Below are 16,770 nucleotides of genomic sequence, written 5' to 3'. Positions count from 1 at the left end.
TTTAGGGAAGCCAAACGTTAAGTACTGGCTGAGCCTCCCAATTCTCACCTTCTTGCAGTATGATGTCCTGTAGAGGTGTTCTTCCCTTTTCCCTTGCGCATATAGTGGCCGGCTCTGCCACTGCCAGTGTGACCTCTGGCGAGTCCCTAACCTCCCTGTGACCTCTGGCAAGTCCCTAACCTCCCTGAGCCTTAGACTCATCTGTAAATTATGTGCAGGAGTTGAATTATGACTTAAAAGATATTACAGCTCTAAACTTCTAGGATCCTGATCCAATACTAAATAAACTTCGTTAATAGTATAATTAATTACTAAAGTTCCAGAATATTGAGTGCATGGAGAAAAGGCTCTAACTGATAAAACTGTTGGAAACAACTGGGATAAACAAAGAAATTTTTTTTTTTTTTTTTAAGAAATTCACGTTCTTTTATTTATTTATTTATGACTGTGTTGACTCTTCGTTTCTGTGTGAGGGCTTTCCCTAGTTGCGGCAAGTGGGGACCACTCTTCATCGCGGTGCGCGGGCCTCTCACTATCGCGGCCTCTCCTGTTGCGGAGCACAGGCTCCAGACGCGCAGGCTCAGCAATTGTGGCTCACGGGCCCAGTTGCTCCGCGGCATGTGGGATCCTCCCAGACCAGGACTCGAACCCGTGTCCCCTGCATTGGCAGGCAGATTCTCAACCACTGCGCCACCAGGGAAGCCCAAACAAAGAAATTTTAAAAAAATTATTTTTCATTTTTAGTTGCCCATTGTCCCCAACATTTATGTAGTGGAACTAATTAGGATTTCTATGTTTAAAAATCATAACTTTCGGGCTTCCCTGGTGGCGCAGTGGTTGAGAATCTGCCTGCCAATGCAGGGCACACGGGTTCGAGCCCTGGTCTGGGAAGATCCCACATGCCGCAGAGCAACTGGGCCCGTGAGCCACAATTACTGAGCCTGCGCGTCTGGAGCCCGTGCTCCGCAACAAGAGAGGCCGCGATAGTGAGAGGCCCGCGCACCGTGATGAAGAGTGGCCCCTGCTTGCCACAACTAGAGAAAGCCCTCGCACAGAAACGAAGACCCAACACAGCCATAAATAAATAAATAAATAAATTAAAAAAAAAAAATCATAACTTTCTAAAATGCTTCACAACATTGGGGCTTGAGTTAATCGTAGTTCTTTTGAAAGGGAGAATCATATTAATACTGATGATTTTCCTGAATGTTATAACTCTGAATTGATGACAAACAAACCTGTGAAGCACTGACCATAGCTCATTTTGTGATTTGCATGGCTGGGCTATTTTAGAATTGTGGCATTATTCCTAATAAGACATTCCCAATTGGAGAAAGAATGATTCATAGAGGTAAGGTTTAAATGACAAGAGCAATCCCAGAAGCAAACTGGAGAGTGAGATTAAAGAAGACAGGCATCTTCAGAAACGAAGCTTTAGGGGTAGCTGGAAAAGAAGAATGTAAGACAGGTCTTCAAAGAACGGGAGACTGAAATACGATTACCCTACTGCCTAAAGACTAATTTTAATTACATATTAAATACACAAACATTTTGGTGGTGGTGGGGTGTAAAAATGCAGTTTTTACTTCTCTTGCAATTCCTGTTTCTTGCTTTCCAGATGTCTCAGGGTTTTCTCCTGTATCGGGTTGAACCAGCCCACCAGGTTCAACTACTCTGCCATCACATCCTAGGTGTGCTTTGGAGCCATGACGCACACTAAGAAAGGTAGGGCAGGAGTATGAACATTTAAACTACAGAAAGGAAGAAGAAAGGGAAGGTACACCTGAGACTGATGGAAAGAGAGGGAAGGAAGAGTGCTAGGCATATGAAAAGAAAGTGCAAGGAAAAGGCAGCGGGGTTGGGGTTGGCTTCACTATCTCTCAATTTGGTACACTGGTGGTTCGATTCTGGCAGCAGGGAGGGGCCCTGCTTCCTCTGCACGGTGCTCTTGGGCTCTCCCTATTGCAAAAGGGTGGCCAAGGGCTTCCCCGGTGGCACAGTGGTTAAGAATCCGCCTGCCAATGCAGGGGACACGGGTTCGAGCCCTGGTCTGGGAAGATCCCACATGCCGCGGGGCAACTAAGCCTGTGCGCCACAACTACAGAGCCTGCGCTCTAGAGCCCCCGAGCCACAACTACTGAGCCCGCGTGCTACAACTACTGAAGCCCATGCTCCTAAAGCCTGTGCTCTGCAACAAGAGAAGCCACCGCAAAGAGAAGCCCGCGCACCGCAACGAAGAGTAGCCCCAGCTCGCCGCAACTAGAGAAAGCCTGCGTACAGCAACGAAGACCCAACGCAGCCAAAAATAATAATAAATAATAAATTAATTAATTAATTTTAAAAGAAGTGTCCAAGTTCTGGAGCCGGTTCTCCACGTAGACCACAGCACCGGCGCTTCCACTTGGCGGGGAGGTTCGCCCTGCACCCAAGTGTTCCTCGGCCCTCTACTCCTCGCCCTGGAGGGCAGATTACATCATCCCAACTTGAGCAGCGTGGCCAGTTTTTCCCATTTCAAACTCCTGCTCTCTTGAACGCCAACTCTGGTTCCTTAAGTAAACCGGGACGGAGCTTAATGTTTCCCCCGCCCCGACTAGCCACGAGAGAGGGCACTCCAGGATGCGCCTCAGTTTAGCAAAGAGGCTATTAAATGACTCAGGGCGCTACTTTTTCTCGCATTTACGAGCTACAGCTACACAGGAACACACGGCGACCCAAGCCCTTGGCTGCGCCAAGACTCTCAGCGAAACACACGCGCCAAATGCGGCCCGAAGCATCCTCAGGTGAGCCCGGAGAGCGACCACAGGAGGAAAACAGGGGGTGTCAAGGGGCTACTCCAGCATGCCGCGCCTGCGCAGTCACTAGGCAGCGCCCCCCGCGGGGCGTGCTCATAACGCCGCGCACCCTATCAGACGGCCGCAGGGAGCGCGCCCGCGGCCTCGCCCTCTCTCGCCCCTCCCCTCTCTAGTCTCCGTCGGGCCTTAGACTGAGGCTCGGAGACCTACAGCTCCACTCCTCACCCCCGCGGGCCCCCACACCCTCTGGCGCGCGTGCGCAGAGGCGGCCCGCAGGGCGAGGGCGCGAGGGGAGGGCGGGCGTACGTCCTTGCGTGCGTCTCAGGCAGCGCGCACGCCGGCGTGAGAGGGCACGGGGGAAAGGTGGCTCTGGCCGGGGCGGCTTGGCTTCCTGTGGCTATGTAGCTGAGCTCGTCGGCTCGGGGTCCTCCTTCGCTGCCATCGCCGCGTCCTAGCGCAGAGCGGCTGCTCGCGAGGGATACTGTCTTCACGCCCGCCGCTCTCCCTCGACGGCCGAGCTTGCTTGCTCGCCCGTGGGAGCGTCCCGGCCGAGCAGCCCTGAGGGGGGAGGGGAGGCCATTTTGTCCCGACCGACTCCCCGGAACCGGGCAGAGCGGCTGGGAGAGGCTGCGGAGCCGCGGTCGCCGCCCTCGGAGGCACCGAACGCAGCCACCGTCGGGGCTTCCTCGACGAGGCCGTTCCTAGGTCGCCCGCGCCCTCTCGAGCCCTCCTTTTTCCCACGCTTCCCCGGTCCTCCGGCCTGAGAACGCCCGAGAGAGGAGGAGTTGGCCGTAGTGAGAGGGACCGATCCCTTGGGGCCGCCGGCGGCGAGAGCCTGTGCCGCTCCTCCCAATGGCGAAGAAGACGTACGACCTGCTTTTCAAGCTGCTCCTGATCGGGGACTCGGGAGTGGGGAAGACCTGCGTCCTTTTTCGTTTTTCGGATGATGCCTTCAATACCACCTTTATTTCCACCATAGGTAAGACCTGTGGGAGGGTGGTGTGCGGTCTCTGCATCTGCAAACCGTTTCTTTTATTCCAGACATCTTGCTTCCAGTAATATACGCCTTTGTTTCAGTGATTCTGATTCCAAGCGACAGACCCAAGTTACTGTTTGAATCGGCATTGAGCTTTCTGGGGCGGGGTCTTCCCAAGCTTTGCATCCGGTCTTTTGCTTTCAAGTCTCACTCTGCTCAGTGCCTGCTGTTACAAAATATGCAGCATTAACAGCGTTCTAGAATCCTATTTCTTTAAGGGTCTGGATTGGCTTTTTCCATGTTGGTGTGGCGTTACTAGCTGTACGATATTTGTAAGGGATTTATTTTGGTGGTTGGGACTGAAGCACTAGGAGTCATTTGGTAAAGGCCTGGATTCATACTTCAGGGCAAAGAGAAGATTCCATGTGGTCTTAAAGTAAACTTGAGGATTTGTGTGAGGAATAATTAAGGTAAATTAGAAGGGAAAAGTGTGTTGCTCGGCGTTGACTAACCCATTGATGTGTCAAACAATTGGAGGCTCTTCGTGCTTGGGGTGGGACTCTGGCATGTTTGCTCACAGAGCTGTTCGAGACATCAACAGAAGCAGTAATCTAATGGAGACGATCAGCTTCTGTCCTCGAACCCGAAAGAATGAAGTTCTCCCTTCTGTTTTACTCTAGAATTTACAGGGAACTGTCTTGCCAGTCATAGCCTTAGGACTTATAATGTACTTTTCACCTCATGTTTCAGAATTATTTAGTGTGAAAGTAAGAGCTAAAGATTGACCTTTTAAATCGGTTTCCCGTTTAGGAAAAGAAAAGGGAACGCTCTAGGAAAGTCCCATTTGACTCTGCTGAGAAAATTTAGTGCATTAACACGAATTGTGTTAAATGGGTTGTATGTGAAATCCGTTTTTTCCCCACACACAATAAATATCTTAAAGGACACATGGTTGTCTCTGTCACTTGGGGCCCAGAACACAGCGTTTGGGCAGTGCAATGAAACCCATTTTTAAGTGTAACTAGTTTTATATTAAGATGATTTTTGAAAGAAGCAACTGTAGTCTTCTTTGAACTCTGGGAATTGTCACAATTAAGCTGACTTCAAACAGTTTATAGCATTTGGAATCGTTGATTTGGATTTCTTGTGATAAATATTTGTCAGCTACTTAATTCATTTTCATAAAACAAATTTTACTGAATTTAAATTGGGCAAGTGATCATTTTAACTAGGTTTTGATTTTACTCCCTTTTTTGGGGGGAGGGGGTCATTGTAATCATTATTTTCTGAGTGTCATACTGCTCTCTAGACCTGTCATAAATTTCACGAAACTTAGAACTTGTTCTCTGCCTGTGGGTTAGCACTTCCTACCACTATGTTTACTTTTAACATTTCCACTTTTAGCTGTATCTGGGTGGGTCAGGTAGTTAGATAGTTCAGTAAATATTTATTGAGCACCTAATGCTAGGCACTGTTTTAGGCACTGGGGATAGATAAGTGAACACAATAGACCTCTTAAGGAGCAGTCTAGTGAGGACAATCACAATAGAGTGTGGAAAGTGCTACAGTGGGGGTGAGCATAGGAAGGAGGGGTGACTAGCCTAAATTAGGCGCTTGCATGGAGATGATGTCTAAAATGAAGTCTGAAGGACAAATAGGAATTGGACCACAGGGGTGGGATAGGGCCTTTCTGGAAAGGGGAGCATAGAATAAACCTGTAGTAAGATCAGGGATTTAATTCATGTGGTCAACTTTAACCTGTCGTTGAGAAGGGTAGGGGGTGGAGGGTAGGAAGCAAAACATTAACTCCATCTACTCTTGTCTTTTTTAATGAGTGCATACCCTCAACTAAAGCCCAATCCTGTAAGATAATGACATAATCTTCTTGTGTAGTCTTTCTTTTTTACTTTTATTTTTTTTTGGCTGCCCCGCAAGACTTGCGGGGACCTTAGTTCCCTGACCAGGGATTGAACCTGCGCCCTCTGCAGTGAAAGCTGGGAGTCCTAACCACTGAACCGCCAGGGAATTCCCTTGTGTAGTCTTTTTACTAGGGAAAATGTGTAGTAATTTGGGATCAGACCTGCTGGGTTGGAATCCTAGTTCCACAGGTTACTAGTTATGGAACCTTGGCAAGTTAATTAATCTCTGTCTGCTTGTTTCTTCTTTAAATAGTGTTAATAATAGTACCTATCACATAAGGTCGTTGTGAGGATATTATGGGTCATTGAGAGCAAAGCACCTAGCGTGGTGCCAGGCACACTGGAGGAGCACCGTGCATGCACATTAGCTGTATATGGAACTCGTGACCCTTGTGCTGCTGAAGTGAGGCAGAACAAGGTACTTTATGGATTGAGTGCCCTGCACGCAGTGGTCGCACAGATATCTGTGAGCGCTCTGCGTAACAACTCACTTCAGATTCTGAAGCTTTCATAGTTTGATGTAAAAGTGTTTGATATGTGTGATACTTTGATATATAAGATATATTGAACAGTGTAAGCTGAGAAATGGATACATACATGGGTGTAAAATTCTGAGTACAGCTCCAACATGTTGCATGTATTAGCTCTGTGTGCAGGTTTAGAAGTCTGCTGGCATCTTACACCAGTGCATCCAAAAGAAATATAATGTGAGTCACATAGATCATATTTTTTAGTAGCCACATTTAAAAAGTAAAAGAAGTATTTAATACTATATTTTAACTCATGTTATCCAGTCTTAAAATTTTATTATGTAATCAAGATTAAAAAATAGTTGAGACATTTTACATTCTTTTTCTCCAGAGTGTATGTTATATTTACAGCTCATCTCAATTTAGATTAGGCCCATTTCAGGTGCTGAGTGTGGCTAGTGCTACCATATTGGACAGTGCATGTTTAAACAGTATAAACTAGCCAGTTGGCTAATGTGCAGATGATTAGAGATACTTGGAATGAGTACTACTTTTAGGACATTTTAAATTTCATCAGTTGACTAGGATGTTTTTTTGTTTTGCTTTGCTTTTTAAAAAATTTAGAGCACTCTCTAATTATGAATGATACTGAAATTTGAGTTGTCACTTGATTATTAAAACCTCTTGAGGTTTGGACAGAAGTAGTTACCTTGCAGGTGTTCAGTAGGGCCAAACTGCCAGTATAACACTGGCCCTCATTATTTTAGGCACAGTCATTTCAATTACTTATTGGTTATTGATTCTTGGAAGAAATAATTTTTATAGGCTTATGGTGCTTACTTACAGTGCTTACACAGACTACCGTATTTAAATTTTTCTGTATGTTTTTCACTTCCCACACATCTATGCCAGAAATTGTGTATGATGTTTATGGTCAGATTTATTGCAGACAGAGCTGTAAAAACAAATTACTGGTATGTTCCACACTCACCAATCGCAAAGTGAATCCAAGGGCACTAGAATATAAGCTGCGCAAGGGCAGAGGGCTTTGTCTTTTTTTTTTTTAGCTGATAGATGCTAAGCACCTAGAAGAATCCCTGCATTTAATGGGTGCATGGTAAATAGTGAATGAAGGCAGGCAGACAGACAGGTAGTAAGTATAATCAGCATCCTCTAGAATTGGCTAGTTTTATTTTAACATTTCTTGTCTATCTATTTTCTGAGCATTAAATATGTGAAGTAGATTGAGGTCAGATTTTACTTAAGAAAATCAGCTGTTTGGCTAATAGAGTAATTTTAGGGTAAAACTGGTCTTGGAAATTCAGATTGTTGAAGTATTTGCTAAAGAGAGTTACTGGTTTTGGATGAGCAGATTTCACTGGTTGATTTGGCTATAACCCTGTTGGCAGTATGAGCTCAGGAAAGCATTACCCTTTCGTGATACGGTAGTTACTTGGACTCGTCCCAAAGCAGAAATTTTTTGTAGGCTGTTATACTGAAAGTGCTATCTTTTGGTGTTGTTAATCCTCCCTCCACCCCTCGACTTCATATTACTTTTTCTGTAAGGACTGTCTTTCACTGGGAAATGGAGTCTCTGGGTTCCATGTAAAAAATTAAATTGGTAAAGACTCTTGCCTCTGGGAGGGGTATAATGAACACACCCTTTTTGTTGTCTTTCTGAGTGTTTTTACTAAGCGTTGGAAGAGTAGGATGGTTCCACTAACATGCATTTAAGAATTGGTTTATTTAATTGAAATGAGCCCATTTTATATGGAGAGGCTGCTTTTTAGAGAATTGAGCAAAACCTTTTTCATATTAAACGTGACAGGACTTTGCTGTGACACCCAGGCAGTGGCTCATGCTGCAGGAATGCCAGTGTGCCTAAAGAATTTCTTTCTTTTTAAAAAAAAATTTATTTATTTATTTATTTATTTTTGACTGTGCTGGGTCTTTGTTGCGGTGCGCGGGCTCCTCATTGAGGTGGCTTATCTTGTTGCAGAGGTCCGGCTCTAGGCACGCGAGCTCAGTAGTTGTGGCACGAGGGCTCGGTAGTTGTGGCTCATGGGCTCTAGAGCGCAGGCTCAGTAGTTGTGGTGCACAGGCTTACTTGCTCTGCGGCATGTGGGATCTTCCCGGACCAGGGCTCAAACCTGTGTCCCCCGCATTCCCAACCACTGCGCCACCAGGGAAGCCCGCCTAAGGAATTTCTTTCATTTGAACGTGTATTTTTTTGTTTTTTTAATTTTACACTTTATTTATTTATTTATTTTTGGCTGTGTTTGGTCTTCGTTTCTGTGCGTGGACTTTCTCTGGTTGTGGCGAGTGGGGGCCACTCTTCATCGCGGTGCGCGGGCCTCTCACTGTCGCGGCCCCTCTTGTTGCGGAGCACAGGCTCCAGACGCGCAGGCTTAGTAGTTGTGGCTCATGGGCTCAGTTGCTCCGCGGCATGTGGGATCCTCCCAGACCAGGGCTCGAACCCATGTCCGCTGCATTGGCAGGCAGACTCTCAACCACTGTGCCACCAGGGAAGCCCCTGAACGTGTATTTTTAGGATTGATTAAGAACTGTCCTGAGATTTTCCCAAAGAAGATACACAGATGGCCAGTAAACACATGAAAAGATGTTCAACATCACTAATCATTAGGGAAATGCAAATCAAAACCACTATGTGATGTTACTTCACATCCATTAGGATGACTGACATCAAAAATTAACTTTGGTAAAAAAAAAAAAAAAAGAACTTTGTCATAGACTTATCTGTTCGAGTCCCTGCTTTCAGTTCTTTTGGGTATATACCTGGAAGTGGCATTGCTAGATCATACCATAATTCTATTTTTAATATTTTGGGAAACCACCATATTGTTTTCCACAGTGGCTGCACAGCTTTATGTTCCCATAGCACTGCACCAGGGTTTTATTTCTCCACATCCTCACCAACACTTGTTATTGTCTGTTTAGCAGCATTATTCACAGTAGCCGAAAGGTGGAAACAACCCAAATGTCCATAGACCAATGAATGGATACACAAGATGTAGCATATACATACAATGGAATATTATTCAACCTTAAAAAGGAGTGAAATTCTGATAGATTTTACAACATGAATAAACACTGAAAACACTATGCTAAGTGAAACAAGCCAGACACAAATGGACAAATACTGCATCAAGTCATTTATGTGAGGTGCCTAGAATAGGTCAATTCATAGAGAAAGTAGAATAGTGGTTACCAGGGCCTGGGGACTGGGTAATGGGAAGTTATTGGCTAATGTGTACAGAATTTCAGTTAGTGGGGAATTATTGCTTAAAGGGTACAGAGTTTCAGTTTGGGAAGATGAAAAAGTTTTGGAGATGGATAGTGGTGATGGTTGCACAGCAGTGTGAATATATCTAATGCCACTGAATTGTATACTTAGAAATGGTTAACATGCGCAGAAATACAAATACTGCATGATTCCATTTATATGAGGTATTTAAAGTTGTCAAATTCATAGAAACAGAAAGTAGAATAGTAGAAAGTAGAATGATGGTCTCCCAGGGACTGGGGGGAGGGGGAAATAGGGAGTTGTTTAATGGATATAGTATAGTTTTAGTTTTATGAGATGAAGGAGTTTTGGAGATCTGTTGTGTTATCAGTGCGAATACGCTTAACACTACTGCACTATACACTTAAAACTGGTTAAGTTGGTATATTTTTATGTTATGTGTTTTTTTTACTGCAATTAAAAAAATGGTTTAAGTGATCAATTTTATGTTATGTATATTTTACTGCCAAAAAGCCCCCAAAAAACTCTTTACCACTTGACACAGCTCTCTAAAAGAGCATTTAATCACAGACAGCCCCTCACTGTTTCATGTGATAGCTACTGTTAACCAGTGGTCATTAAGTCAACAGGATCCTTTAAGGTACTTTCCCATGCTTTATTATTACTGGTCTGTACTTTTAGATACTGAAGGCAGGTTTGTCTTTTTGTTGTGTGTATCTACATAGATCTCCTTGGAATATTAATACAGGAAAGTACCCTGCAATGAATTTTTTTTTTTTTTTTTTTTTTTTTTAGCTGCGTTGGGTCTTAGTTGCTGCGCACAGGCTTTCTCTAGTTGCAGTGAGCGGGGGCAGGGGCTACTCTTCATTGCGGTGAGCGGGCTTCTCATTGCAGTGGCTTCTCTTGTTGCAGAGCACAGGCTCTAGGCGGGCGGGCCTCAGTAGTTGTGGCTCGTGGGCTGTAGAGCACAGGCTCAGTAGTTGTGGCGCACGGGCTTTGTTGCTCCACGGCATGTAGGATCTTCCTGGACCAAGGATCGAACCCGTGTCCCCTGTATTGGCAGGTGGATTCTTATCCACTGCACCACCAGGGAAACTGAGTCAGGAAACTGATACTGATGAGGGGAAGTAACTTGCAGAAGATTATATGGCTAATTAGTGAAAGAGTTTTGACTAAAATCCACATCCAATCCTGTTCATGGCTGTGTTTCTCATCCTGAGAATTTCATTGTTTTGTTTGAAAAAATTAATGATAGGATCATTCTCCTACTCATCAATTTTAATTTGAAAAGTGGAGTTACAGTGGTTTATTGTTGTTTTGTCTTTGTTTTGACAGAAGTGGGAAAGTAACAAGTCTCAGCACCAAATACCAAGGGGTTTGTTCAGGTTACTTGTCTTTTGCAAACAGAGCATAACACAGCAGAGCTGAGCTTATAATGTTAGAAATAATTATTTTATTTTCAAGAATTATGGTGTATAATGGTATACGAGATGTGGCAAAGGAAATACTGATATTCCTGTTTGGTTTGTAAAGGGAAAGAATGATAGGAGAAATACTGTCAAACAACTTTTAACAGTACAGAGTTGCCCAGCCAGTGCTGTGATAGCAATTGTGATTAACAGAGAAATAGGGGCTTGTTGAGTTAATTTACAAATAAGAGACCATTATTTAGCACAAAATATAAATTTGTGAATAGCTAATAGATCTGCATGGGAAGACTGCTTATGGAGATGGTTCAGTCCTAAAGGTAGAGTGTAAAAGAGCTATAGAGAGTGTTGAGACCATTGTCTGAACGTAAAGACTGATAAAAGTCTTGTAAAGGTCATGGATTTGCTTCCTTCAAAGAGGTGAATATTGGGGGTTAATGGAATAAGTCCTTTAAATTTGGGTTATAAGAAAAGGAATTTGAAAAGATGACAAGAGTAAAATTTTGGTGAAGAAAACTCATCTGAAGGTAAATCTCAAATGAGAAAAAACATTATCTTTGAAGATAGTAGTACCATATATTTTGAGTTACAAGCAAAAGTGATTGCTTGATGTTTGTCCTTCTTTCCAGAGATGAAAAATCATATTTTTGGGGAAAACAGCAACTGGTGATGGAACACTAAATTTCCAGCATGACCCAGAAACAGAGCATCCAAGGTTGTAAAACATTAGAAAATGAAAAAAACCATTATTCTGGAGACCCAAAAAGTACAATGTAGCAAAATCAGAACAGAGGACAGTATTGATTTGTTTCTTTCATATCAGTAGCAATGCTTATGCAGGCTTTTTTTAATTGACATTTTTATTAAGGCAGTTGTAGATTCACATGCAGTTGTAAAAAACAATACAGAAGGATCCCTTGTACACTTTGCCCAGTTTCTCCTAATGGTAACATTTTGTGAAACTGTAGTATAATATCACAACCAGGATATTGTCATCTGTTACAGCACACCAGTCTTACTCAAATTTCTCTAGTTTTACTTGTACTTATTTGTGTGTGTGTGTATGAAATTCACTACAATTTTGTCACTTCTGTAGGTTCATGTAGCAACCACCACAGTCAAGATACTGAACAGTTCCAAGGGACAAGGATCCCTTGTGTTCTTTTTTAACTATACCCCTTTCCTCCCTCCACCCCCCCCATTCTCTCCTCCAAAAATTTGTCCTCCATTTATAAAATTTTGTCATTCACGAATGTAATATAAACGGAACCATATACGATGTAACCTTTGGGATTTGGTTCTATTCAGTCGGCTTAATTCCCTGGAGATTCATCCAAGTTGTATGTATCAATAGTTCCTTTTTTATTATTGAGTAGTATTTCATGGTATGCATTCCCCAAGTTTGGTTAATGACTCACCCATTGGGGAACACCTGGGCTGATTCCAGTTTTTGGCTGTTATAAATAAAGCTGCTGTGAATTTTTATGTAGAAGGTTTTGTATGATCATAAATTTTTGTTTCTCTGGGATAAATGCCTAATAGTGCAATTACTGGGTCATATGGTAATTGCATGTTTAGTTTTATAAGAAACTACCAAACTGTTTCTCGAGTGGCTGTACTATTTTATATTCCTTCAATAGCGTGTGAGTGATCTTGTTTCTCTGCATCTTCACCAGCATTTGGTGGTTTTACTATTTTGTGTTTTAGCTATCCTGATAAGTGTGTAGTAATAATCTCACTCACTGTTGTTTTAAATCGCATTTCCTTGATAGCCAGAGGTGTTGAAAAATCTTTTTATGTTCTTATTTGCCATCTGTGTGTTCTCTGGTGAAATATCTGTTCACGTCAGTTGCCCATTTTCTAATTGCATTCTTTTTTCTTTTTTTTTTTTTAACTATTGAGTTTTATGAGCTCTTTATACATTTTATTTTATTTATTTGGCTGCGTTGGGTCTTCGTTGCTGCACGCGAGTTGTGGTGAGCGGAGGCTACTCTTTTTTGCAGTGTGCGGGCTTCTCATTGCGGTGGCTTCTCTTCTTGCGGAGCATGGGCTCTAGGCACGTGGGCTTCAGTAGTTGTGGTGCGTGGGCTTAGTTGCTCCACGGCATGTGGGATCTTCCCGGACCAGGGCTTGAACCTGTGTCCCCTGCACTGGCAGGCGAATTCTTAACCACTGCACCACCAGGGAAGTCCCTTGAAAGCTTTTTAAAGTTAATTTTTATCAGTGATGTGTACACATATTTGAAGTTAAGTAAACTGCTAAAAGATTTATAGTAACAAAAAAAGCAGTCTCCTGTCTCATTTCCTCTCCATCTTCAGTCCTGTTCTTTAGAAGCATCTTCTACCTCTTCTGTTATATACTCCTGTATTTTCAAAAGATAAGGTATACAGCCATCTCTTGAGTATTAATTTAATATTAGATGAAAATTTTAACCTGTTATAATCTCATCCCACTTTTATCCCAGTTTTTTTTTGTTAAATTGATATCCAGTGGTTACATTAATATGCCCATGTGAATATTCCCTATCAAGCCAAATAGTCTGTTATGACTCTATTTCCTTTTTTCTGAAGTTGAAAGTTCTTTTTATTTGATTAATTTCCTTTACGCATTATCAAGTCTTCCTACATCCTCCAACAACCTCTCAGAATGAATTTCTACACAGTCAAACTATTAGAGATATATATATTTCTTCCTGGATACCTCTCTTCTAGGTCTTTCTCCTTCTTGCTTCAGTTCCCTTAGCCTCTCTCATGTGAGATACTGTTGTTAATTTATTGCCTTGGATCATATCATTCTCTAGTAGCTTCTTGCAAAAAGGGTACATGGCAAAGGAAATTTTTTGAGACTTTCCATATTTGACAATGTCTAAATTCTTTCCTTTCACTCAATTGAAAGTTTGACAGGGCCTAGGATTCTGGTTTGAAAATAATTTTCCCTTAGGATTTTGAAAGTATTACTTTTGTCTTTTAGCTTCTGATGTTGTTGGCAGGTACAATACCATTCTGATTCTTTATCCATCATTTATGGCCTAGTTTGTCTCTGGAAGTTTTTAGATTTTTAGTTTTTTTGAATTCCTGGTAACAGATCATGTACCTCAGTGGGTGGGTCTTTTTTTAAAATAAATCTATCATTCTCAATACTTGGTGGGCCTTTCCAGGTCCTTAACTTCTTCACGTTTTCTTACATTTTTCCCTCTTGTGATTTTCTTCCCTTTATTTTCTGTTTTTAGTTGGATGTTGGACTTCCTGGATTGATTGTATAATTTTCTATTTTCTAGCTTTGCTAATTCGTTCTTTCTGGGAGATTTCTTTGACTTTACCTTTTAACTTTTCTATTGAAGATTTTATTTCAGCTGTAGTATGTTTAAGTTTCTAGTGTTTTTTCTGGTTTATTCCTTAAAATTTGTTTTTAAGCATTCTGTTCTTGTTTTATAAATACAGTATTTTTCTTGGAAGATAGCTTTTTTGACATTTTCTTCTTGACTCTCTTTTTCCTTCGAGTTTTCCATACCCCTGTTTGTTTTATTCTGTATTTTATTTTAGAGGCCTTCCTCAAATGATTGGTGATTTCAGGACATACATTCATAATTAAGAATGGGTGGTTGAATCAGCTGCACTTCAATAAGATTTTTTTAAAAAGTGCCAAAAAAAAAAAAAAAAAGAATGGGTCTTTGAAAAGATGTTCATGAGCTTTGTAAACATGGGTGGGGCTTTTTAATCTCCCTGGTTTTAGTTTCATCTCCACACTCCACTGAACCTCTTGTTCCTGAATTCAGAGTGTGTCAGTTTCAGATTTTCTAGAGAATAAATCTTTAGACTCCTGCTAGGTCTTGAGGAGTGGTAATATCTGGTTATGTGAAATGGAGACTAGGTCTTGGGGTGTCCTTATATAAACCTTCAATCAGGCCTTTACTTTCTGCCTGGTACCTAATACCTCCTATTGCTAAACCTCCTATTTAGACGTGAATTGGCTTGCTCCTCATTGGTATCTTCTTCAGTGGGTTCTGAGGTCATAAACTTCTTCATCTATTGTGGTTAGTTACAATGTCTCTCCATTGCAATGAAGGTAAACTCTTTATATTTCTTGTTTTCCTTAAAGTTTTGGTGTGATTTTGGAGAGAAGGGATCAGAAAGATTTTTCTCTTTTAGTTTAACTGGAATTTGAAGTAATTTTTCACTCCAAATGATTTTTGACTCCACTTTTTAACTCATAAATAACATCCAGTAGGATTAGGGATGGATGATACTTTGCTACTGTTCTTGTAAATATCTAGTCCATCCTCAAAATACTGATATTTTTGTTATTTAGGGTAGTCAAATGAATGTAGTAGGGAATCAGAGTATTCACAACAGCACCATTTAAAGGAAAGAGCTTTAATTTAGATGTATAATTCTTGGCTGATTTACCTGGGGAGAAGGGAGAGTATTTTTTGCTTTTTGAACAAAGTATGACTGTAGTCTTAAACTTCAGTCTTTTGCTCTCGATGTATACTATTTTATAGAATACTGACCAACAAATGATTCAGCAAACTCATAATCTGTCAGAGGATTGCAGTGGGTCCTATATATTACAGCACTTGGCTTTGAATGATAAGGTATCGCCCGCTTGATTTTTAGCTGGTTTGAAACCTACTAGTAAATATTTTTCCTTACAAAGTGTGAGTAGAGTTATTCTGCCTCTTTGTATATTCTCAGTCTTACTAAAATGGCTTTGCCTTCCTTAAATTAGACATTAATGGATACGTGTGAATTTTTTTAAATCCATTCGTGTCTTTTTGCATATTTTTGTGTGTGGGAATATATAGTCAGCATAATAAATGGACAAGAGTGCTGTGGAAGGTAAATATAATATCAAAATAACTGTTCAAGTGTTAGCTCTTTGCTTAAGTGAGTAAGAATTCTGAAAACTTTTTTCTTCTTTTGGAAAGTTTCAGACCTACAGTAAAGATACTTATTATAATGAATCCTCTTATATCCTTCCTCTAGATTCACCAATTGCCAATATTTTGCTACATTTGGTTTTATGTCTCTTTAGATAGTTTATTTTATGTATGAAGTGGTGTCTGATTCAAAATAGATTAAAGATTTGTATGCCATAGTCATTTTTCAAAAATAAAGTAGGAAATTAAGCTATAAGCCTTTGCACTTGCCGTTGAGGTTTTGCAATGTGTCAGGCACTCTCTGTGAGCACCAGAGATGCAGTGGTGAGTAGTACAACTTGGTGCCTGTCCTTGTGGAGTTTAAGTTCTAGTGGAGAATTTTGAAAAGTGCACCAACATACCACTACTTTCTCAGCACCTAAGTTAGAATCTGATTCTCAATATCTTTGCTGCTCTTCTAAGACATTTCATATTTGTGGGAAATACAAGCTTTATGCTCTTTAAGACACCTTATTTTTCTGTTCTGTTTTCTTGTCTTACAAAGTTACGTTTGCTATACCTCATGAAAGAAAGTTTTGTTTTGTTTTTTTAAGATACAGAATTTTAAACAGTCAGGTAGTAACACTTACATGTATCTAGAGACTAGTCTTCCATTAACCTCTGAACATAATACAGACGAAAACAAATCGTATATTCACAAATCACCTAAATTAAAGCCACACGTAGTACTTAGTGTTTTCTTAGTGCCTTACTGACTTTGTTTTTTAATTCCATTTTATTAGACCCTGAAGAAGCAGCAGACTTTTGTTTTTATGGCGGTGACATGTCCAGCCAGCAGAAATGAGACCAGATAGACATTTAGGTAGGAGACCTGAAAACTAAGACAAAGATTAAAGATTGTATTACCATACTATACAGTTACAGATTTGTGAATTGATGATTATGGCCAATGAGAAGTTCCTTTTTTTTTTTTGGCCGTGCCGCACGGCTTGCGAGGTCTTAGTTCCCCGACCAGGGGTTGAATCCCGGCTGTGGCAGTGAA

General features: G+C 41.4%; 1 protein-coding gene across 1 annotated transcript in view; it reads left to right on the top strand.

Annotated features, from left to right (window-relative positions):
- Window positions 1-3,116: 3,116 nt before the first annotated feature.
- Window positions 3,117-16,770, top strand: part of RAB10 (RAB10, member RAS oncogene family) — a 76,162-nt gene continuing 62,508 nt past the window's right edge. The window contains exon 1 of the mRNA XM_059893444.1: window positions 3,117-3,771. Within this exon, the coding sequence (XP_059749427.1) occupies window positions 3,645-3,771 (127 nt within the window). The 5' untranslated portion in view covers window positions 3,117-3,644. The remainder of the gene's footprint in view (window positions 3,772-16,770) is intronic.

The sequence above is a fragment of the Balaenoptera ricei genome, chromosome 13 (assembly GCF_028023285.1).
Source record: "Balaenoptera ricei isolate mBalRic1 chromosome 13, mBalRic1.hap2, whole genome shotgun sequence".
NCBI classification, from domain to species: domain Eukaryota; kingdom Metazoa; phylum Chordata; class Mammalia; order Artiodactyla; family Balaenopteridae; genus Balaenoptera; species Balaenoptera ricei.
The sequence above is the reverse complement of the archived record's forward strand: the minus strand, read 5'-3'. Positions and strand labels throughout refer to the sequence as shown.